Source organism: Pelophylax lessonae, assembly GCF_965119305.1.
Source record: "Pelophylax lessonae genome assembly, chromosome: 4".
Taxonomy (NCBI): Eukaryota; Metazoa; Chordata; class Amphibia; order Anura; family Ranidae; genus Pelophylax; species Pelophylax lessonae.
The window spans coordinates 599,630,304-599,656,333 of NC_138771.1; the positions used below are offsets into that span (position 1 = coordinate 599,630,304).

Sequence of the window (26,030 nt, forward strand, 5' to 3'; positions counted from 1 at the left end):
CTGTTTTTCTATATAGGCCTGTTCCTGTATCTTTAAAAGGATGATCCCTCTTCCTTTATTTTGAAATATAAGCTTGTTCCTGTATCCCTAGAATGTAAACCCTCCACTTCCAACCCAGGAATGTAATCCCTCTTCATCCAACCCTTGAATATGAGCCTGTTCCCAATCTACTGGACTGTGATCCCTGTTCCTCTTACCTGCAGCCGAGGGTGTGCGTAGAATTCATTTAAGAAATCCATGAGCAGATCTATTTTTAGGGAGCTGACACACAGGACCACGTGTTTCTCCGTCTGGGCTCGGTAACGGCTGTAATTTCCACCGGACTTCTGCCTTTCCATCCAGAGGAACACCAGCTGCTCAAACTAAATGACATTAAGGCCTTTTGTTTAGGACAAAACTCTTAAAGTGCTGATACATTTATTTCTTTGGTCATCTGCCTTTTTACAAACTTAACAGGAATAACAATAGGTTCTTTAGACCCTACCAGTTTGTGTCAGTGGAGAGACCAGGGGGCAAGAGTGCCCAACAAGAGAAGCCAATCCAATACCCATAGACACAAGATCATTGCCCAGTCTGGCTTAATGAGTGATTATCATGTCCACATGTACCTCAGTTTACTCCTCTAGCTATACCTCCAACCCAGTACCCATGGACACAAGATCACTGCCCAATCTGGCCAAATGGGTAACTGTCATGGTCACATGTATATTGTAGTTTACTCCTCTAGCTATACCTACAGCCCAGCACCCGTTTACACAGGATCACTGCCCAATCTGGCCAAATGGGTAACTGTCATGGTCACATGTATTGTAGTTTACTCCTCTAGCTATACCTACAGCCCAGCACCCATTAACACAGGATCACTGCTCAATCTGGCCAAATGGGTAACTGTCATGTCCACATGTTCCTTAGTTTACCTAGTTTACTAGTTGTCCTTTACATTGTTATAACTGTGCAGAATCACCTATAAGAGATTTTTATCCAACTCACTGTGTTAGTTGTGCTTACTTTTTCCTAAGCTTGACACTTCTGCTGGAGAGCCAAGGGTCAGGAGTCACCTGAAGTCTGGCAGTTGCTGCCCTGTCAATTGCTTGACCCAACATTATAGCTCATAACTCATGAGACTGTGCAACAATGCCAAACAGCAGAATCTCATATAAAAAGGTCATTTTTAGGAAATACAACATATAACAAGAAAGAACAGCAGGAAATAAGGGTAAAGTGTTAATGATACTATAGGCCTGTACACACTGGCCGAATATCGGGCGACATAGGCTAGTTCAATAGAAACCAGCCGACATTTGGCTCGTGTGTACAGCAGCCGGTCAGACAGAAGCCAGCTGAATATCTGCAGATCGGCATCTGATCAGCACTCTAAAGCCCCGTAAACAAGATCAGATTATCGAACGATCTGTCATCCGTTTTTTGTGGCATGCTATTCTGATGTGGAAAGTGAAGAGGTTATTTTCATACGAATTTTCCCTTACGACAGAATTCTACTTCAGAAGTGATGTCATGTGTTGGATTGTTTTGTATGTGTTCTTTCATCTCTGAACATGCCTATTCTTGCTCTTGAGATTTTTTTCCGTCTAAATCTGTACTAATGAGACGAAAATCGGACGTTGTATTACAGACGACAAAAATTTTATAGCCTGCACATCAGGATTTTGTCAGCCGAAAAGTCAGAGTTGGCTGTTGAAAGCACCATACTAACAATCCGAAAATCGGCAGATCGGTCGTCGGACGAATTTTCCCTACAGATTTTCTTATCGTGTGTACGGGCCTTTAGCCAGTGGCTGTCCTCCTGTCAGAACACAATAGCTCAGTGGGGAGATCACTGTACTAACATCGGATTGTTAGTACAGGATCTCCTCCTAAACTCTGGTAAACAAAAAAAAAAAATGAATAGTGTGTACTAGGATTAAGGAGTATATTGAGCGTTGTTACGTCACTTCCGCTGTTGGTCGATACGCATTTCCCTCGGCTGTAACGCACTGTGTTCCGGCAGTTTACCGGGAACGAGGAAGTTGCGGCTCCTGCTTTTACATGCCTGTTTTGTACTGCCACATTGTGAGTATATGATTTTACTTTCAATAAATAACAGATTTTAACAATACTTCACTATATGAGCCCTTTCCTTCCTCTATATGGTCTGGAACCCCTATTCACCCACTCCCTACTGTGAGTTAAATATATTGGAAGTACTGACCCACACCCGTGGGGAGGAGGCATGCTGGTGTCCCTGATCTGATGGAAGTATCATTTTGAGTATTATCACGCCCATTACCGCTGCAGGGGTACCCATTTCTGGTGAGTGCGGTTCTTACAGAGAGGGGAGCACTATTGATTCCTCACCTGCACAAGCCACCTTTGGATTGCTTTAAGATCCACACTAGTTTGGGACTTCAATAATCGGAATAATTTATTCACTATATGGACGTTTTCATATTGGGCACTTGGTCACTTTTGCACCAGCCACTTTAATTTACCAATTGCATATTTATTTAGTCACCATATCACATGCTATAATATTGTATACTGCATTTTTATTTATTTTTTTATCCAATGAATTGTACACAGTGATATATGTATCGCTCACCCACATTGTGTCACTTTGCACAAGCCACTTTGTCAAATATCTATGCACCTAGTCACTTTAATCTAATTGCATATTGGATTATCAACTGTGTTTATTTATTGAGATTGTTTTTCCTCACCATTTGTGATTTTTTATATATTGAGTTATTCACGGAATGTTTTGGATATTTATTGATTATTCACAGGAACCTATTTTTTAGTGACATATTTATTTCCCTATTTATTTACTTATTATTCCTTGGATCATTTATAGTGTAACACCTACCTGTTTACACTGACACACATTGGACTACCCTTTATTTTTCGGTGATCCCACACCCTTGGTCACTATTAATAGTAACACAGTGAAGCTATAAGACACCAATATAATACAGTGTACTTCTGGCAGTGCCATATACCTTCATTTTTCTCTTACTTTAGGAGTATATTAATAAAGAAAAAAGTTACAGAGCTGTTCATCCCGTGAAACTAGATGTACATTTGTTTTTTTGTGAATGGGTGTGAAAACAAATGTTATTAGGCTACTTTCTCTATAGTTTGAATTCATACAGAATAGAGCGACTCAGGACAATACTGCATAATGGCCACTAGATGAAGCTGATAAATAATTATTAACTATGATCACCAGCTCCATCTAGTGACCATAATGGTGTTGTTTTCTGGTTCTGTATGGATAAAAAATATTGGAGCTGTAGAGAAAACAGTCTGGCAACATTTGTTTTTGCCCCTATTTGCACAGGACAAATCTACATGCCGTATCACACATAACGAATAGCTCTGAAACGTTTTTTTTTATAAACACACTCCTAGCTGTACCCATGTATTATTCTTTTCAAATGGTGACACTCCAAAACTGTGTGAAATGCAGAGTTACCATTCTGTTCCCTTTTATGTATTTTTTCATTGTTGCAATAACTCCTTGGTGTCGGCGGGCAAATATGGGGCCTCTCAGTGGCCGGACCTTGGCGCTGAGCAGCCGCAAATTAGCGCGCATTAGTGCAAACAGCGCTGTGCCGAGAGCTTGCGCTCTGCAAGCTCCGGCATAGATACCGACAGCCAATCACAGTGGTCACATGAACTTAACCCCGCCTCCCGGCATGTAAAACCCCTTAAGGGGCCAGCACCTGCCAGCTCCAAGTGGTTAAATCGCATCAGGTTACTATTGTTCTGATGTATACTAACATCTATTGACAGTTTGGGGCACTACAAGTTGTTAACTAGTGTCCTTTGGTAGCTCCCTCTGTCCTCCCCTGTGCCACTTAGTTCAGTCTTGGCCAGACCCACCCAATTTTACTTCAGCTAATTGCACTTCGGATAATATTTTCCAGTCCTTAGAAGTGTAAGAAGACAATGACTTTCCAAAGCCCTATCTGCAAAGTACGAACACTGACCAATCTAAGATTGGTCAGTGTTTGTACACAGGACCTGGAAGCTTCTATGGGCATCGGTCTGCTATGGTATATAAATTGTTACCGTATATACTCGAGTATAAGCCGACCTGAATATAACCCGAGGCACCTCATTTTACCACAAAAAAATGGGAAAATGTATAAATGTATTGACTCTAGTATAAGTCTAGGGTGGGAAATGCAGCAGCTACTGGACCCAACTGGACCACCATGAGACCCAAAACAGGGGCTGCGGGCATGGAGCAGGGGCTGCAGACATGGCACAGGAGATGCAGGGCTGTGGGCATGGTACAGGAGATGGTTCAGGCATGGTACAGGAGATGGTACAGGCATGGCACAGGAGATGGTACAGGCATGGCACAGATGGTGCAGGCATGGCACAGGAGATGGTACAGGAGATAGAATCTCCTGTACCATGCCTGCAGCACTGCATCTCCTGAGGAGATGCAGGGCTGCAGAGGAGTCTCACTTACCTTTCCGCCTTACATTTAAAAATGATGAGAGAGAGAGAGAGAGAGGGAAAGAAAGAGGGATGAAGGGAGGGAGAGAGAGAGAGGGAGGAGAGAGAGAGGGAGAGAGAGAGAGAGAAGAAGGAGAGAGAGGGAGGAGGGGGAGGGGGAGAGAGAGAAGGGGGAGAGAGAGAGGAGAGGGAGAGACTCACCGAATCATCAGTTTGTGTCTGCTCTGAGGTCTTCTCTCAGGCAGTTTCCCTTCTGCAGCGGCCGCATTGTGAAGATGCAGGGAGGAGGTGGGTAGAGTCAGACCCAGGCACGGAGGACAAGGAAGAGCCTCCTTCGCAGTGCATATTGGGTCCTATCCTTCTCTGCACGTCACTGGTTGCTAGATGCCAGTCGGATGGCCATCCTAGCAACCAGTCTACTGCACACAGATACTGCAATAAAAATACCGCTGGCAATCCACAAATACCAGCTGTGCCGGTAAATTACTGGCTGGGTGGCAACCCTGTGACAGATGGACCGGCCCGATCTCTGGCTTGCACCGGTTCGCAGAACTTGTGAAATGTTAGTAACAGGTTCCAGCGAACCGGTGCGAACCGGCTGAATCCCACCACTGCTTAACCACATAACGTCTGCTCACGTTGCTGCTACTGCAGCAACGTGGCTCGTTATCGTCTAGCGACGTAGTACTACGTCGCTAGACTCCTCCCCCTGTAGGCGGCGCTCCCGCTGTTTTCAGTCACAGCGGGAGTCGGGCCAGGGGAGGAGCGGCGGCGATCGCCGCTGCTCTTCCTCGATCGTCGGGGAATCTAGTTCGGAGATCCGCCCGCCTGTGTAAACAGAGCGGGCAGATCTCCTAAGTGACAAGGAGTGACAGATCGCAGTGTTCAGCATAGCTGAACATCCGATCTGTCCCTGACTCACTCAGTCACCTCCCCCCACACACGTCAGTAAGCATCAGGCATACATTAACCCCTCCCTCTCCAATAAAATTAACCCCTTCCCTGCCAGTGTCATTTTTACAGTAACAGTGCATATATATAGCACTGATTACTGTAGTAATGTCACTGGTACCCCCAAAAGTGTCAAAAATGTCAGTCAAGGGTCCGATCTGTCCGCCACAATGTCGCAGTCCCGCAAAAAAATGACAAAAATCTTTCCCTTAGATAGTAAACGCAATAACTTTTGCGCAAACCAATCAAAATACACTTATTGTGATTTTTTTTACCAAACATAGGTAGCAGAAAACAAATTGGCCAAAAATGTAAAAAAATTTGATTTTTACATTTTTGGGGGGGGGAATTTCATATAAAAAATGTTAAAAATATTGTTATTTTTTTCAAAATAAACGCTCTTTTTTTGTTTATAGCGCAAAAAGTAAAAATCGCCGCACAGGTGATCAAATACCACCAAAAGAAAGCTCTGTTTGTGGGAAAAAAAGGACGTAAAATCTTTGGGTACAGCGTCGCACGACCGCGCAATTGTCCGTTAAAGTCGCACAGCGCCGAATCGCAAAAAGTGGCCCAGACGTAAGACAGCAAAATCCTCCGGTGGTAAAGTGGTTAAAGACCCTTACATGCTATGTAATGTTTAGGAGGGGGCTGTTGAGGAATGCTTAACATAATTAGCCCTGTGTTCTTCATTAATAAATTTGTGTAATTTAGAACACATAAACATACAGTTCCTTGAAAAAGTATTCATACCCCTTGACATTTTCCACATTTTGTCATGTTACAACCAAAAATGTAAATGTATTTTATTGTGATTTTATGTGATAGACCAACACAAAGTGGCACATAATTGTGAAGTGGAAAGAAAATGATGAATGGTTTTTACATATTTTTTTTTTACAAATAAATATGTTAACCACTTGCCGACCGCCGCAAGTACATATACTGCGGCGGTCAGCCCCGGCCAGGCAAAGTGACTTACCGGTACATCACTAGCCTGTCACTGACTTGTGAGCCAATTGCGGGCGCGCGCCCGCCCCGGCTCGTTCCCTAACAAGTCAGTGCATGTGACCGGCAGACCTGATGTCCGCCGGTCACTCGCGATCGTTCGCCGGGAAGGTAGAAAGGCAGGCGGCTAATGTAAACAAGCCGCCTGTCATTCTCCTCTGTGTAAAAATGGAGATCAGACGGTTCTACTATTCAAAGGTCTACTAGAGACCGTTGATCTCTGTTTTTACACTAGTAGCCATGTCCCATCACAGTTAGAAGCACGCCCCTAGGACACACTTAGCCCCTCCCTCTCCAATACAGTTAACCCCTTCCCTGCCAGTGTCATTTTTGCAGTAACAGTGCATATGTAAAGCACTGATTACTGTAGTAATGTCACTGGTAACCCCAAAAGTGTCAAAAATGTCAGTCAAGGGTCCGATCTGTCCACCGCAACCTCGCAGTCCCGCAAAAAAAATCGCAGATCGCCGCCATTACTCGTTAAAAAAAAAAACACCAAAAATGACAAAAATCTTTCCCTTTGTTAGTAAACGCGATAACTTTTGCGCAAAACAATTAAAATACGCTTTTTGCGATTTTTTTACCAAACATATGTAGCATAAAACAAATTGGCCGAAAATGTTAAAAATTTTAGATTTTTACATTTTTTGGGGAGGAATTTCATATAAAAAATGTGAAAAATATTGTTATTTTTGCAAAATTTACGCTCTTTTTTTGTTTATAGAGCATGATCAAAAAATCGCACAGGTGATCAAATACCACCAAAAGAAAGCTCTGTTTGTGGGAAAAAAAGGACGTCAAATTCGTTTTGGTACAGCGCCGCACGACCGCGCAATTGTCCGTTAAAATCACGCAGTAAAAATTTGCAAAAAAACCCTTGGTCAGGAAGGGGGTAAAATCTTCCGGGGCTTAAGTGGTTAAAAGTGTGGTGCGCATTTGTATTCAGCCCCCCTGAGTCAATACTTTGTAGAACCACCTTTCCCTGCAATTACAGCTGCAAGTTTTTTTGGGGGATGTCTCTACCAGCTTTGCACATCTAGAGAGTGACATTTATGCCCATTCTTCTTTGCAAAATAGCTCAAGCTCTGTCAGATTGGACAGAGAGCGTCTGTGAACAGCAATTTTCAAGTCTTGCCACAGATTCTCAATTGGATTTAGGTCTGGGCTTTGACTGGGCCATTCTAACACATGAATATGCTTTGATCTAAACCATTCCATTGTAGCTCTGGCTGCATGTTTTGGGTCGTTGTCCTGCTGGAAGGTGAACCTTTCTCCCCAGTCTCAAGTCTTTTGCAGACTCTAGAAGGTTTTCTTCTAAGATTGCCCTGTATTTGGCTCCATCCATCTTCCCATCAACTCTGACCAGCTTCCCTGTCCCTGCTGAAGAAAAGCATCCCCACAACATGATGCTGCCACCACCATGTTTCACAGTGGGGATGGTGTGCTCAGGGTGATGTGCAATGTTAGTTTTCCACCACACATAACGTTTCGCTTTTAGACCAAAAAGTTCAGTTTTGGTCTCATCTGAAAAGAGCACCTTCTTCCACATGTTTGCTGTGTCCTCCACACGGGTTTTTTTCAAACTGCAAACGGGACTTCCTATGGCTTTCTTTCAACAATGACTTTCTCCTTGCCACTCTTCCATAAAGGCCAGATTTGTGGAGTACACCACTTATTGTTGTCCTGTGGACAGATTCTCCCACCTGAGCTGTGGATCACTGCAGCTCCTCCAGACTTACCATGGGCCTCTTGGCTGCTTCTCTGATTATCGCTCTCCTTACTCGGCCTGTCAGTTTAGGTGGACAGCCATGTCTTGGTAGGTTTGCATTTGTGCCATACTCTTTCCATTTTTGGATGATGTGCTCAGTGCTCCGTGAGATGTTCAAAGTTTGTTCACTAATGTTCTCCAACAAACCTCTGAGGGCTTCACAGAACAGCTGTATTTATACTGATATTTACTAATAAGGTGACTTCTGAATTTGTTCCACTAGATTTTAGTTTGGGGTATCAGAATAAAGGGGGCTGAATACAAATGCACGCCACACTTTTCAGATATTTATTTGTAAAAATGTTTAAAAACTATTTATCATTTTCCTTCCACTTCACAATTCTGTGCCACTTTGTGTTGGTCTATCACAACAAATCTGAAATAAAATACATGTAAGTTTTTGGTTGCAATATGTAAAAATGTGAAACATTTCAAGGGGTATGATTACTTTTTCAAGGCACTGTATAATGGGATTTTCTCAAATTCACAGTAACTGCAAACGAGGAAAACTGCTTTAAATGAGGCTAAGTAAAAAAAATAAAAAATGATCTCCACTTACAGAGAAAGCCCCGCTGTGGAGAAAAAGTAACTCAATCACAGCGACCCACTTAAAGGGTCTGAACTATACTGAAGAGCTCTTGACAATAATTATGGGGCTCCCATGATAGGACGGGATAACTGCATGAAAGGACTGATGTTACTCCCTGCCTTTCTTTCCCAGCACCCACATCTGTCATCTTGTCTCATGACAACTGTCACCATCACTGATCAAGACATCTCTGTGAAGCTCGGTACAGCAATTCCCAGGGAGAAGACAAAGACAGTAGAGGGGGAGAGGAGAGGCATCAGGAAAAAGGAGACAGATAGTGAGAAATTGGGGAATCAGCAGATATAAGCCGGCCTGGAACTCATTTATGCACCCTGTTGCCACTTTCATGGCACCTTCTTTGATTGCAGGTCTTAGTGTTTGCACAGCTCCTAACACCTTGTATAAAATAAATCTAATTTTCACACAACGGTGGGAATGACATACTTTTACTGTGTTATTATCTACATGTTAAGATTGCTTTAACACTCTAAGAAAGGGCATTGACTGGGTAACTTTGGGTAACTTTGGCATACATAACAATCAACATACTTCTCAGGGCATATCTGACGTATCTCACTGGTCTAATCTTAACCAGTTCCCGACCACTTACGTTATATTTACTGCGGCAGGCTGGCTCATACAGGCAAAACGACGCAGGTCTATGTCGCTCGCCCGGGAGGAGCTAGGGGGCGAGCGCGCGCTGCCGCCGGCGCGCTCCCACCCCCAATCGTCAGTGGGGAAGCCGATGCGTGTGTCAGGTGGCTTCGATTGCCACCTGACACCCGCGATCGCTCCCCGCAGAGACAGAAGGACGGTCGGCTGTTGTAAACACTTTCTCCCTGAAATGATCGCAGAGCTCATATGAACCTTCTATATAGGATCACATGTCTCTGTGGCCATCTCAGAAGCCCTGCCCCCCACAGTTAGAATCACTCCCCTAGGGTCACATTTAACCCCTTGATCACCTATACTGTTAACCACCCGTTCCCTGCCAGTGTCATTATTACAGTAACAGTGCACGTTTTTAGCACTGATTACTGTAGTAATGTCACTGGTACCCCCAAAAGTGTCAAAAATGTCAGTTAGGGGTCCGATCTGTCCGCTGCAATGTTGCAGTCCCGCTAAAAATCGCAGATCGCCGCCATTACGAGTAAAAAATAAAAAAAAAACAATAAAAATGACATAAATCTTTCCCGTAATTAGTAGACGCTATAACTTTTGCGCAAACCAATCAAAATACGCTTACTGTGATTTTATTTTACCAAAAATATGTAGCAGAAAACAAATGTTAAAACATTTTGATTTTTACATTTTTTTTGGGGAATGTTATATAGCAGAAAGTAAAAAAATATTGTTTTTTTTTTTTTCTAAATTGTCGCTCTTTTTTTGTTTATAACGCAAAAAATAAAAATTGCACAGGTGATCAAATACGACCAAAAGAAAGCTCTGTTTGTGGGAAAAAAAGGACATGAATTTTATTTGGGTACATTGTCACACAACCGCGCAATTGTCCGTGAAAGTGACGTAGTGCCGAATTGCAAAATAGGGCCTGGTCATTAAGGGGGAAAATCCTTCCGGTCTTAAAGTGGTTAAATAGCTGCATCAGAAGCTATAGAGCACATGGCTTCTGGTTGTTCCCAATAATGTCTTGCTTTGGGAACTAATAGTTGTGGTTTTCAACATTTTTACCATCTTTTTACCACCTTTTGTCTTCCTTTTTTCAGATTTAGGCACCTTTCACACAGATGTTCCAATCGGGTCCACCTGTCTGTTTCAGGTGGACCTGATCAGAACCTCCATTCTTCTCTATGGAGCGGCGGGTGTAAAGGAACATGTTTTCATATACACCCACCCCTATATCCAATCTGATCTGATCTGCCAAAAAAAGGTGGATGGGGATCCATTCCCCTTCTGTCCAGTGGATCGAATCAGATGGCAGTCGGGTGTAAACAGACAGGTGGTCCGTTTACATCCAGCTACCCATAGAGAAGAGCACTTTTTGTCCGTGTCCGCTCTACATGAGCAGACACGGACCTGTCATCCACCAGTGGAGAGATCCCCTGCTGAGCAAGCGGATCGCAGCTGCATTCCGCCCCGTGTTAAAAGGGCCATATATGTGAGTGTCCGAAAGCCTTGGATTTCTATTCATCTGTGTTTCTCCACCTTTTTTCAGTCAAAGCACCCTTTAAAATTATGAAAAATCTCAAGGCACCCAGTTCTAACATGTAAACAACTAAACTAGTATTTTTTTAATACTCTTAATTACATAATACTCTTCTCCATATACTACTCTACATCAATGTTAATTAACCCTCACTGATATATATTGTTCTTCATCAAGAGTTATGCATGCCTTACATGGGTCGATTCCAAACAAATTTTCTTTCGAAAATCAGAAATTTCATACATTTTGTGATGCAATGGAGCCACCATTGATTTTGAAATTCAACCAACCAAGCCTTCAATTTCATCTCATGTTTTACAGAAAAGAATTTTCGTGGCTGGGAATCTTCTTTTCTTTCCAGGTCACAGCTCATGCACATTTCTTTTTCGAATATTGATTCTTGATTAGAAGTTTTTCCAAAATATTTCTGACATGCCCGTTCACTCAAACTCGATGGTCGCACGAAAATCGGCCGCTGCAGCCCCACTAATGGTGCGAAATCCGAACAACAATTCTTAGTTACAATTTTCGAAAGGAAATTCTTTCAAAATTCAACCCATGTATGGCTGGCTTTAAATAGGAATTACTCCATGTACCTCAGATTTTTTGGTATTTATTTTAAGTCCCTCTATGCTAATACATAATTTTTTCATTATTAGGCAAGATTTAGTTTACTGCTTTAATCCATTAACTAATCGAGGAAGGTAAGGGTTGCATCCATCTTGCAACAATTTGCTAAAAATCATGTTTCTTGTAGAAAGATCTTAACATATCTGGGCCACTCCTCATCTTCCAGCAACCCCCCAAAACATACCTCTGGTGGATATGGGTCCAGTCTAGAAAGAATAGTTGATAGTTTATCTATGAGCTGTTTCCAGTAACCTATGATGTCAGTATAAATCTGCCCCAGTTTGATGACAATACACACAACCAGTGGCGGAGCTAGGCTTTAAAAAAAGGGGTGGCAAAGGGGTGGCAAGGTATTATTTTGGGGGGGTCAATATATTGCAATATTTTTTTGCAGCGGATCCTCTTCGTCATGCATTTTTAGTAGTGCAGAGTTACTACAGCGTGCTCCCATTCAATGCAGTGACCAGCGTGCCCCCATCAATGCAGTGACCAGCGTGCCCCCCATCAATGCAGTGACCAGCGTGCCGTGTCCCCTTCAATGCAGTGACCAGCATGCCTCCCATCAATGTAGTGACCAGCATTCCCCCCATCAATGTAGTGACCAGCGTACCCCCCCTATCAATGTAGTGACCAGCATCCTACTGGTCACTACATTGATGGGGGGGTACGCTGGTCACTACATTGATGGGGGGCATGCTGGTCACTACATTGATGGGGGGTACGCTGGTCACTACATTGATGGGGGGCATGCTGGTCACTACATTGATGGGGGGTACGTTGGTCACTACAATAATGGGGGGCATGCTGGCAGCATGCCCCCCATCAATGTAGTGACCAGTGTACCCCCATCAATGTAGTGCCCAGGCCAGCATCCATTAATGTAGTGACCAGTGTACCCCCCATCAATGTAGTGACCAGCATGCCCCCCATCAAAGTAGTGACCAGCGTACCCCCCCCCCCATCAATGCAGAGACCAGAGAGACTTACCTAAGGTAGAAGAAGAAGAACACAGCCTGACACATCCATCCCACATGTTCAGTCTGCCCAGCCCGCAGCTAGTTCTCTTGACCGAGCGGTGAGCGCGGCACAGCGAACCAATCACGTCGTGAGTAGCGGCACAGCGAAGCAATCAGGTGTGCAGTCACGCGTGTAATGTTTTCAGCGAGCGGGGTGGCAATAGGGGTGGCAAGGACAATTCGTCTGGGGTGGCAATTGCCACCCCAGCTAGCCCTCTGGCTCCGCCACTGCACACAACTCGATGTAGACATCCAACCTATTCTTTACAAACAACCTGGATTACGATATATTTGGTGTATAATATTTAATTTAATTAATTTTTATTAACTGTTGGTGATATTACTAAATGTGATGAGCAAATTTCCTCCCTCTTTCATCCATCATATCCAGGACGTTTGACTGCCACTTGCCCCTCACATTCAGAGGAACACCACATATCTTAGCCTGTAATAAGTGCAAATAAAGTGTAGATATTAACTATTGGTCCCTGCAATCTCAGCACCCCAATAAGGATGTACTTTGAAATCCTAGGATTCTGAATACCAAATTGCACCTGTAGAGCATGTTGAAGTTGTAGGCATTTATAAAAATACCTTTGAGAGACATTATATTGCTCACATAAATAATCAAACTACCACAGTATTTTATGATCATACAGTATACCTGTGCAAGTGTGACCCCTTTTTCCTGTTTCCAAAAGTTGCAATCTGAGAATGTACTTAACTGATCCAAAGATGGATTTTTCCAAATGGGGACGACCTCTAAAGGGTTATCAGTAAAACCTGCTAATAAACTAGTAGTTTTACACAATTCTGCAGCATTCACACGTGTAGGACACCCAACAGTAGAGGTGGTTTATTATTACAAAGCAAATATACCTTTGCACACTGACTAGTACAGACTAGTATTTCAGTGATTCTCTTCTCTTGGTTTCTGTACCTCATGTAACAATGACCTTAGTGTTGACAGAGAGGAGCAGGGGAAGGACAAACAAGGAAGAAGTGCAGATGCCTGACATGTTCCTTATCAACCGATGATGCCAGCAGTTGCTAGGCCTGCGGCTGGCCAGCACAGTGCCCAAGCTTGTATTATTGTACAATAACATTTTGTGGCTTTGTGTAACAAAAAAGCAGGTTTGATCTACCTACGGGCTTGTTGACATTTTTGGCCAAATTTCTTTGCAATGGCTCCCTTGAAGAACTCAGATGGCACCCCAGGGTGGCTCAGAATCCTAGTTAAAAAAGCCTGTTCTAGGTTCTCTCTTGAGCTCAAGCTTCTTCAAACGTTTTTAACCCTTTTCTTTATTTGCATTTGTACACGTTTTCTTTGGGAGTTTTCAGGCTTAAGCATTTTGTTTTAGCTAAGTAACTAACCAAGGTAGTTACTAAGAGAAGGAGAGGCAAGAAATTGTGTAAAAAAAAAGAAAAAAAAAAAACACGTTACGCGTGTTTTCAGGTGTTTTTCAGGCAGTCACACGGAAGCCTATAGGGATAAAACATGCGTGACTCTGCACCAAAAAAGCTTGTATTTTTTTGCACCTATGCATGTATGTGTGCATAGTTCTGCTCACAGAATTCTGTGCATCCTGTCACATGCATACATGCTCACAATGAATAAAGGTGCCAAAGAGCTGTTTAAGGATAAGACCTACAAGACTGCACTACTGAGAAATCTTCAGCTATACTTTGTGACTTGAAATTCTGAATCTGTTCCTGATCTCTCTTACTGACCCGACTTGTTCCCTAACTCCTCTGTGGTTCTTCCCAGTTCTGCTGATTTGCTCTTCTATTTACCCCAGCTATCTGACTACAATTTCTGCCTGCCTGCACGTTGCTGACCCAGCCTGAATGTTGCTGACCGTGGCTTGTTTCTGTTCTCTTCTTGTCGGCGACCTACACCTCCAGTCACCTTCAACCACATGGCGGCAGAGTTCCCAAGTTCCAGGGATATCAGTGGCATTATAATCCACCTTTACTTGTGCCAGCTCTTGGTCCCTGCACTCTCTGTCCCACTACCCAAGGGTGCTTGGTTTGGAGCAGTAACAGAGGCCACCCTCATCATCTCATGCTCCCCAACAAGGCATGGCAGGCCCACAAACATTATTATTGGTTTGTTTATGGTTATTTAAAAAAGTTTAAAGGAGGTTTATGAAAAAATGTATTTATGAGCTTTTAAAGCAGTAGTAAACTGCTTTTTTTTTTTCAAACCTGCAAGGCAATGTCATAATGTGCTAGTATGCATCGCATACTAGCACATTATTTGAAACCTACCTTAGAACGAAACCTTCCAGCAGCACGCTGTCATCGCTGAAGGCATTTCCATCTTCATCTGGTCTTCCTTCGGGGTTCGCGGGCTCTGGTTGTGTGAGTGGCCAGAGCTGTGATGACTCCACTCCTGTGCATATGCGCGGGAGATGCCATTTACAGCATGGGATATTAAAGGAACACCACGATATGGCGTTCCTTCAGAGCGCATGCACTGGTGACATCATTGGATGCATCTGCAGTAAATATCTCCTAAGCGGTGCACGTTTAGGAGATATTTACAGTACCTAAAGGTAAGCCGTATTATAGGCTTACCTATAGGTAAAATTCATGCGTTTACTCCCACATTAACCCCCAAAAAGAGCCACGGCCAAATATTTTCAAAAAGATATTTGTGTTTTCTTTTCATTTAATTAGCACCTTTTGTTTCAAGAGACCTAATATTACTTGTTGAAAAGGGGTGCTTTTGGGGTCTGCAATCCCTTGCAACATTCAGAGTAGTGCATTCAGTTCCACTACTCTACAAGCAGCACATGGCTGAATCTTGCTGAAGCTAGATGCATTTGCACAGAGCATTCTACAATGTAGAACATTACTACCCCTCTTCCAGACACAGAGAACAAGGAGCAGTGGCAGAACTACCAAGGTTGCAAAGGGCGCACTTGCAACCGGGCTCTGGCGCTCCTTCATGGTGAGGGGTCCCTAGGAGGGCAGGAATGCGGCCGATCTGTGCTGTGCTCTGTCGGTTTGAGCACTTCTGACTGTGCTGTAGTGTTGGCGCAGAACTGCTGCTACTATTTGGGCGGCCTGGGGCGGATCTGGCGGTGGCAATGTGGAAGCTACGATCAGTAGTACTAAGGGGCATTCTGGAGGATCTAAGGAGGCACTCTGAAGGATCTAAGGGGGAACTCTGAGGTACTAAGTGGGCACTCTGGAGGTACTAAGTTAGTACCACCAGAGTGCTCCCTTTGATCCTCCAGAGTTCACCTTTTAATCCTCCAAGTGCCACCTTAGGGGGCACTCTGGAAGATGTAAGAGGACGCTCTGAAGGTTGTAAGGAGGATCTTAGGAGACACTGATGTAAGGGGGACTGATTTAGGGCCCTCTGGAGGCACTGATGTGCAGTAAAAAATATGCTCCATAAGTACAAAAAAAAGGTCATCTGGAGTTAGCAACATGTCAAGGGCGTAAAAGGCCCTGGGATCAGTGGAAAGGGCCCCAAGCTCGGAGGGGGAGTCCTTTGTGTGTTTTTTGAACCGGGGCCCTAAAGGTTCCAGCTACATCTCTAACAAGGTGGAATAATAGAGCTCTGTGTACTGCAAAAGCTACTGTTTTTATCTCAAAGATAGCAAATGATGTGATAAATAAGGAAGGAATTTTCAAAGCATATGAACAACATTGTAGCATTCTAGATACAAAATCGACCATTGACAGATTAAAAAACAATAATTACCAAAATATGGGACTTTAGTCTCTGGCATGCACAAACACATATAAATGATTTCAAAAGTTTCTGAACGTATTCACATTCTGAGGTTATTCACATTATTTTCTTCTTTGCTGGACTACAGAACCACCTGCCCTCTATGTTCCACTACACACATATTTAATTTTAACCTCTTATCCAGAAAACCAATACTGTTACCTTGTCTCCCAGAAGCCTGCCCACACACTGTGCATAGTGGATAGGCTCTTGGGAGGTGAAGTTCTTGGGGTGTGCCAATGTCACTAGGAACTAACCTAGGACGTTTGGAGCTCTCTGGATTTCTGTCAGGATCAACAGGTATTTTTCTGTATTTGTGGCATATTTATTGGGATAAAACATGAGGAAATGTACATGTACAGTATTTTTTTTTTTTTTGCCCAGGCAGCCAAATTTACCTGGATAGGTAGCACAATAAGGGCAACGCAGATCATGATGACCACTAGAAGCTGTGATGGCCAGATCTTTGGGGTTACGTCACCAAAACCCACGGTAGAGAAAGTGACAATGCAGAAGTATAAGGAGTCAAAGAGAGTGAGATTATTGCCTGCTCTCTCCAGGTGCTGAATGCCGCAGATACTAAGGAGAGAAGATGACAGAATGTAAAACATTGAAGAAACAAAGAGATCTAACAGACAAGAAAACATGAGTAAGTTTAGAGAAAGCATCTCAATCTTTTCAATCTGCAGTTTTTATTAAAAGAATCCCCGGTGATCCTGCTATAAATGTCTTTGTACAGGCACTTATGGGGAGGTGCAGTGTGGTGCGGTGGCAGTAAACACTGTGCAGTTGCAAAGAACAGGATTTATATTGATGTAAAAGCTCAGCAGTTAAAACAAACCCAGCAGGAAGGCACCCAACCAGGAACACTCACTGAATGCAACAGCAAAGTAAAACAGAGCAGGTCTAATCGTGCTGACAGTGTCTTACTTGAGGGTCAGAATGCGGCCAGGCCAGTCCTTACCCAAATTGGGAGGTGTCCAGGAAGGATGGCATGGTTTTTGTCCTTACCCTACTTGTCTGGAGCATCTCCATGCTGCTAATCACTGTCTCTGTCAGACAAGGGACCTGTCCCTACACTGTCCACATGCAAAATTTGCACCAACCCTGGGAGCCAGGGCCTTAAATAGGCTCTGCCTGATCCAAGATAGCTGCTAGAGTCATCTGTAGACTGTACCTGCCTACACACTTCCTTTCATGAGATAAAAATTGTCTCCCAATCGTGCTGCTGCCTTTTCACCCTGTCACATGCATGTGTGTGGGGTTTGCTTGTGGTTATGGTGCAGAGGGATCAGACTTCAACAGTTTTCTTAGATTTTCTGTTTTACTCCGCCAAATGGAAAATGATAATTACAATAAATATTCAAACGAGCTTCAAAGGCAAGATACTTAATGGTTCCTTCACAAAATAATATCTTTAGCAATACAGAACACCACAATTATGCAGTGCTTACATTGGATGGCTGTTGGGGGCTTGTAACCTTAAGCCAGATTCATCATGGCCATGCAACAGGACCCATATGAGTGGATGGTATTTTAGCTTCTCTCTTACTTCACCAGTGCGCAGGGATGTGCCTGACTGTTATTTAAACAGTGAAGCTGGGGTTCTCTTCACCCAGTCTAGAAACAATAGCAGGATTCAGAAGGTCCTTACAGTATCCCTATACAACACAATAGGGACTGTAGTTTTGTTCTTAAGTCAAATTTGTTTGTTCATTGGAACATGTACATTTTTAAGTGTAACTCCAGCCAAAAAAATTCATGAGGATACAGACAGCAGTACAAACCTCATACAGTACTGACCAACTTCAGTATAACAATAAAAAATGGTTTCAAAGCACACACAATTGAATGTGAGGTCCACGTGAGCTCATGCTGGATCCAAGGGATAATACTGTACTGTAACACAGTCCTGCTACAATATCATAGAAGTACAAGTACAGGGCATGCTCTCAATACAGTGGTACAGGTAGTGGGCACAGAGTAGTACTGTAATCTCACCAGTTCCACAGGTTCCAGACAGTAGTGGGATGCGAGTGAGATACTTCTGGGCAGTCCTGTAGCTGGGGCATACAGTACATGTAGTACTGCAGCTTGCATTGTGTCTCCGGCACAGGAGCGAGAGGAAGAAGTTGGCAGTAATGTCACGCGGCCCACGTTCGTAAGTAGGAGTCGTTCGCAACTCGGATGTTCGTAAGTCGGGGACTGCCTGTACAGCATTAAACTTTCCCTGTGCTACACCTAACTGTCCCTGACTTACCTATCCTCACACTGTGGGCACCACCAATGGGCCCAGCATGGGATATATCCATATCTTAGTCCAAGATGGCCACCAAAATCTTGGGAGAACCTGTGCCCAATCAGGACACAAGGATCCCCAAAGACCACTGGGACTGCCTGCACAGATGACATACAAGTCCTCTAAACTGGCTTCTGTAGCAACAGAAATAAGCAACAGCAGTCACCTAACTTCTATGCTTACTGTAATTCCCAATTAAGGAAGTGAGTAAACAAGCTTATAGCCGCTGTCTCACTCTGCTGTCCAACTAACCTGACAGAGCAGCAGCATCACTCTTCAGCTTAGCAGAGGCAGTTAAGCAATGCTAAGAAGCATCTACCCACATGCACCCCTCGTAGATATTGGAAGTAGCAATGCCAAAAACAATGTACCAGTATCACGGGTCCACCATCATCAATATCACAAAGCCTGACTAAAGAAATGATGTATAGTTGATGCCAGAGTGAGTGCATGTATACAGGAATGTCAGGCTTATTGGGTAGAGTAAATAAAAGAAAAATTTAATTTTGGTCATAGTCATATATAGATATTCTATTTTACATAGAAATGAAGCAATGATATTCATTTTTTTTTTGTTAGGTTACTGAAAGGTTAAATCTCCTTTAAAAGTGCCTGTTCAGGAAATTCTTAAACAGGTTTACCCCAGACATGCTGTGTTGACCTAAGGTAATAAATAAATAGTCTTTTGACTTTCCTTAGATATGAGTTAAAGTCGCTATACCAAGATAATCTTATCTGTGTGTGGGATCATAAACCTTAGTCATTATTTTTCTGTGTTTAAACCTATGTAAAAATAAGATTTCAAGATATATTATAATCTTATATGAAACATAATATTAACAATGAAATATATATCTAACTAACATACATGGATATGTAGAAAATCGTTATATATTATAATTATTGCATCTTTGCTAAAAAAAAAGTTAAACTGATTTTGATGACTCATCTTTGTATGTCAAGAAAGATAGACTTCATGTTAAACATTTGTAAATTGTAAGTTGTAGAAAGCATCATAAAACTTTTTAGCCTTGCCAGAAGTCTCGTCGTCTAGAAGGTCTGGGATTATAGGCTCTTGGTCAATATAAGGTTCAAAGTTTATTTGAAGATAAATAATGCTGTCATGCTGAAGCTAAGAGCAATGCAAGACTGCCATCTTTGCTAACTGCTACTTATTGAAGTCTTAGGTTAAAAAGTCATTTTCAATATATATATAGATATATTAATCATATATTATGGTGTTATCAGATTTAATCTTTATTCAGATACCTGGTGGATATTAAATGGACATGTAATATATGAGAGCATGGATACTTTTTATGTTATTTTATGATACTCTTAAATATGGAGATATCATCATTTAATTTTAATATACTGGTTAGAGGTGTTGACCAATGACATCACCAGTTAATGAATAAGATGTTCCAACCAATGGGGATCATGTTACTCCCTCTGGGTTTAACTTATGGTAATTTTAATAGTCCTTTGTTCTATACCATATAAAAAGAAAAAGCCCAGATGACACAGGACACATGACACTGCCCAGCATACATTACACATACAACACACACACTACTACAGCCATGCATAGACTCATCTACACAGACTCCATTTTGCTCCATCATGTAACTGAACCTTTGAGGGACGCCAAACTAAACTCCTCCCTACCTGGCCACCATCTTGGAAATGCAGCCATCTTAAGGACTCTGGTAATGACCATTTTAAGCTAGCGACCATTTTAAATATGGTAAATATGCCTTGCTAATTATTTGATCATTATTCAATATTGTTTATGTACTTCCTTAAATGTTTTATATTTCATGCTAAAAGGTAACAAGAGTACAATCCCAGCCGTATAAACCATATGTATATTTTTCTCTAAGAGATGATTTTTGCTTTTTATACATTTTTATTAATATCAGATTTAGCGCATATTGGCGTATTAGTCTCACGTTTTGCATAGCCTATTCTCGCTTCATCTGCAGTGGAGTGACTATCAGGCTGTGCATTGCGCAGACAATTGTGGTCTGATTATATAGAACATTCATTTATGGTTTATACTATACCTGGAGAAAACGTAATCTTGCTTTATTTTCACTTTCATTATTGAGCAACAAATCACATTGCATTTATTGTTTGAAGTTCATATTTTTGTAAAGTTATCTTTTTGTGTCATCTCAAGTTTGATCATTTATCGTGATTACATGTCTCGTGAATAAATATTCTTATATATTCCATACTGTAGACTGTTTTCACTAAGATTGGTATATGCTTTTAAAAAGAAATTAATCAATAAAAAGAATTCGCTACATATTGATTTGTGGAAATAAGTGGAGAATCTCCTACATCACAGATCTTTGCTTATTGACATAAATAGACACTGTTATATTCAGAGCAGTATAAACATTCGGACATAATGGAGGCACAGCGAGATATTATTAATTTCTGACTGGAACATTGGCTGAAAGAGGCTGGAGTTAAACAGCAAAGAAGGGTGAAAAAAAAAAGTAAAAACTATGTTGTAATTGCTTATGATAAGCAACAGTTTAGCTAAACAAAGATCATCATTTTAGGGTTTACAACTACTTTATTACTGGATTTAAAAAAAAAAGCAAAAAGTCCTTCAAACGAAAAGGCTTTATACTTGGAAGGGTGATCCTGCCCAGCTATCATCATAGGTGTGCTGCTGTTGTCACTCAGCATTCCCAGACTGGGGATATACTGCATAAGGAATGGAAGAAGGATCCTGGTGGTTGGGTGTGCAGTGGAAGACTACGTTGAGGTGGAAATCTTCTTGTGGAAAGACTACACCATGAAAGAAATGTTAGTTTGTTGGGACTCAGGCTCCACTTCAGCAGAACAGGACTAGAGGCAGGAGGAGTTCGTGCTTCTTCCTTGAATGGGAAATAGAAAGAGACTGTGTAGGGGCATCCATTTTTTTTTTTTGATGAGGCACAGTTAAAGAACTCGGAAGTTTTGATCTACATTTCTATTTACGTTAAATAGAAGTCGGTAAAATGAAGTTTACAAACTCAGTGAATAAGCATGACTTTTCTTTCTTGGAGGTGGCTGGAGATGAGATTAGAACATCAAGTTTGTTCTTTTGGTGTATGTGGTACATGTCTCATGATGTTTGGACTTGTGAGGTGAGCCTTTCCAGTGCCTGGTACAGCTTGTGGATGCTGGTTGACACACTCACTGTAGGGTTGTGTGTGATGTGGGATAATTGGTCCCTGTGTCTGAAAAAATTACCTGGGATGCTAAACCCCCCTGTGAACTGAGGTTGAGGAAAGGAAGGTGTCCCCTGTGTGAATGAAATAGTGGGCAACTAGGGTTGACCTGGAAAGACTTAGGGTCACAGTGATGAAAGAAGCTGTCTTAGCCATTTGTGTTAGGAAATATTTTCTGACAAATTCATACTGATAGAGGATAAAACATGTAGCATACTATAGGTGAGAAGGACCCTCTTACATACTCACCTGTCCCACTATCTGTTCTTCCAAACTGCACTGGCTTGCACTGTCTTGCATATTAAGGGCCTCTTTGCATCCAACACAATTCAAGGTGTGTCAGATGCCTTGTGTCCCGCTGCATGTTCTGGTTCAACTTCAACTACAAGATAGAGTAGTGATGGAGGAGTCAGTTGAAGCAACCAAGGCTTATGGCTGGTGGCACAAGCATCTGACACTCCAGATAGAGTCCAATGTGAAGATTCTAGAGGTGGATATAGCTCTTGATTAGAGTGAAGAATGTGTGGGGCAGGGGGGCAGGTGAGCTTACAGTCATTTCTTTTTGCAGGTCCTTCTTTTTCACACATTTTTAACCCAGTGCCTGGGACATGGTGATCCAAAAAAAAAAAATGATTTAAATGTATTTAGGTAGTGTTATGGCTGCTTTTATTGGTGGAGCAAGTACAGTACAGCCCCTCTTAGGCCCACAAGCTTAGATAGGGAATGAGCTGTAGCATTCCCAGTTCCCCTGTCAGGGGAATAACAGGGCCATGAAAACAGTTTTTAAGCCCAGATTCCAAATTTCCATCGTTGTAGTCTAGAGACACCAAAAGGCACAACACCTTTAACACCTGTTGCAACTCCCTTCCTCTGGTATCCTCTTGTCAGGCTTATTTGGGGAGTCAAGACTTTTCTTAAACTAGCCTAAGATCTGTAAAATTTCACTGGAAAATTGTTGTTTTCAGAATGGTTCTTGGATTATCTAAGAGTTAAAAGGGAAGATGTGACATTCAGTTTTGACCAGAAACAGCAAATTGAATTAGGATGGAACAATCTGTCAAAACTAATGGAAATTAACACATTTCCAATCATAGAATTCACTCCCGAGAAAAATTGAAACTAGTCTTATACGCATGCACTTGTCAAAGTCAATCCGGAAGTAGTAGTTGTATCTTTGTTCTAGGAAAATCAAGACACTGAGATGGTACCTGAACGAAAAGTCATTAAACAATGGTCAATTCAATAAAGGCACAACACAAATGGTCGGACAAGCGATTTTTATAATTTCTCATCTGAACATTCTAATAAAATTCTGCAGGTATAAGGCCAGCATTAGACAAAGTGACAATGTGTAAATAAGTTCATATGAGATGACCAATTGTGATGAGAAAAAAATGGCCAAAAATTATACAGGAAAAAGCTTCTGTCACCTACTATACCTAATAGTAAGTCCTGCTCCTGCAAGATACATCAGTTTAATCAATATGTTTTAAATGAACAAATGTTGGCTGCTTGCAAAGCCAATAAAAATATGGTAATTAAAAAACATTTTTAGATGGATTTCCATCAACAACCAATTGATGGTGCTTGAAAATTTGACTAAGGGCTCACACTTATTTTATTTGTTTCCAGTGTTATACAAAGTCAATATATTTCACAGTATCTTCCAGAGTGTATTTACATTCTTCGTATCAGTTTCTGCCCCAGTGGAGCTAATAATCTGACATCCCCAGCACAATAATACAGATGCATGTGAGTAGGTGGGCAGCTCAAGCACAGCAGCCTGTTTGCCTGTATCCTAAGGGTAGAGCAGGAGAAAATCCCCACTATCATTATATTACCGCCAACCAGCACAACAATAAACAATCTGCTGCACTGGTGAGTGACTTTTACAGCTCCGGAACAGCTCATGTCAATGGATCACAATTGATGTATTGAAGACTATAAAAAAATGTTGTGTAATTCTCCATATACCTCCTAACACATTGCTTAACTGCATATCATGGCTCGAAGTAAACCTTTCACAAATAACATATCATGAAAAATTCATAATCAGATTACCCAGAGTGAAAACCACATATCAAAATGATCAATGGATCCAGAGCTTGAAGACAGCTGAAGTTATAGGCAAATCTCAGCATTTTCCATAAAAGTCTTACATATTTCTGCGGTGTAGGATTCCTTTGATATGACATCAGAATATTGTCACTTTCAGCACACATGCTACAGTGCTGGCACTATAGCAAACTACAAATTTAGGTTAGCGCACAGTGACCCTGTTGCTTTAAGCATGGCTCCCAACAATCCTTCATTTAGTGGAACTGTACCTCTTTTGAGACCAGGTCCCTTGTGCAACCCTGGTTGTCTCTTTTTTTTGGTCTGGTGTGTATGTACATCTCTATACAAAATGTACAATTTACTACCAAAGGTGTTATGCTGCACTAAACTTTTTATCCATCCTACTTATTACTACCATATTTTCCGGCGTATAAGATGACTGGACGTATAAGACGACCCCCCTAATTTTCAAGTTAAAACATAGGTTTTGGGCTATACTCGCCGTATAAGACTACCCCCCCTCCGAAGCAAGGCAACACCATTGAAAAACATCAGATTTCTCATAGATCTCCAAGGTACCCTAGTACTGTAATACATGTAATCTCTCATAATATCTCCAAGGTACCCTTAGTATTACCAGTAGATGTAATCTCAAGACGCTGGCTGTGCGGGAATCCTGTACCGGTATACCGTATGTACCGTAGCTTCGGCTACATACAGTATACCGCGCTGAGCCAATCACAGTGAGGGATGGATTCTATTATTGAATGCAAAGCCTGCTCGGATTGGCAGAGTCAGAGAGGCGGGCTGATGTTACTCCGCCAATACGAGCAGGCTTTGCATTCAATAATAGAATACATCGCTCTCCCTGATTGGCTCAGCGTGGTACACTGTATGTAGCCGAAGCTACGGTACATACGGTATACCGGTACAGGATTCCCACACAGCCAGTGTCTTGAGAGATTACATCTACCGGTAATAGTTATACTTATGTTACCTTGGAGATATTATACTCGGCAACATTTTTGGGGGATTTTTTTGAGGTTCAAAAGTAGTCTTATACGCCAGAAAATGCAGTACATTTGTTAAAAGACAATATAAAGGAAAAATAGGCATCAAAAAGCACTTGCATGGTTTAGCCAATCATTTTCTACAGAATAGATCCCCGTGGTCCTTGTAAAGGGGCATGTCCTTTGCTTACATACTGTGTGTGTGGCACCCTCCTAGAAAGGTTGCTAGGTAAATGTAGTTATTTTTGGCTCCTCTGTAATTATTAGAACAGCTATTGATTTCTTTGGGCTGTTCTAGGTCCCATGGATTGCAGTTTTGCTTGCTTTCCTCTGCATTCTGGTGGTTTCTAGATCACAGAGGGCTGGAAGCACAGATGGGCAGCCTGAATGTTTATTATGCTCCAGCCAATCCGTGGGGAAGTGTGCCTGATTGGTAACTGGAGAGGGACATAAAACGTTTGGGGCCTGGAGCAGCCCTGATCTTGTCCTGCTAGAGGAGTCCCCAGCCTCTGGGGCTATTGCCCCTTCGAAGCAATCCTGCTGGAGTCTGCTGATGGTCATCAAGGTCCCAGTTGTGGCAGAGCTGGGAGGCCTATTCCTAATTTCTTTTGGAGTTAAGGATCTGGTCTGGAGAACTCAGTGACTAGTGCCTGGTTGAAGCTGGGAGGTGTGCAGCTGTCTGGGATATAGTGACTACTGAGCCAAGCTCAAGATTTAGTGACTGTGTGCTGTTCTACTTCTGGGTTCCCAGCTGTAGCTCAGCCATGGGACTACAGACTGCTTAGGTCTACATTTATTTGTGCTGCAAACTACCTCATGGTCCTCAGCTGTGACACTACAGACTGCTTCCATCTGCATTTACCTCTTAGTACCCAGCTGTGAGAGATAGACTGTGCTATTTTGCTAAAGAGAAGAGTGTCCTCTGTCTATTGTGCTTAAGTCTCCATTCACACTACCACGACTTGTCAGCCTGACAAGTCGCGGTCCATGCAGTGCTACAGGACCCGTTCTTATAGGAGCGACACAAGTCGCTCCGACTTAGAAAAAGGGTCCTGTACTACTTCGGGGAGACCTCGGAGCGACTTGCATAGACAT

The 26,030-nt window shown here is 42.3% G+C and overlaps 1 protein-coding gene across 2 annotated transcripts in view; it reads right to left on the reverse strand.

Moving 5' to 3' along the window:
- Positions 1-26,030, reverse strand: part of LOC309553391 (potassium channel subfamily T member 2-like) — a 422,810-nt gene that overhangs the window by 103,796 nt on the left and 292,984 nt on the right. For both annotated transcript variants that reach the window (XM_082254566.1, XM_082254567.1), the window contains exons 10-11: positions 16,737-16,917; positions 198-362 (exon numbers count right to left, since the gene is read on the reverse strand). In XM_082254566.1, the coding sequence (XP_082110692.1) occupies positions 198-362; positions 16,737-16,917 (346 nt within the window). The remainder of the gene's footprint in view (positions 1-197; positions 363-16,736; positions 16,918-26,030) is intronic.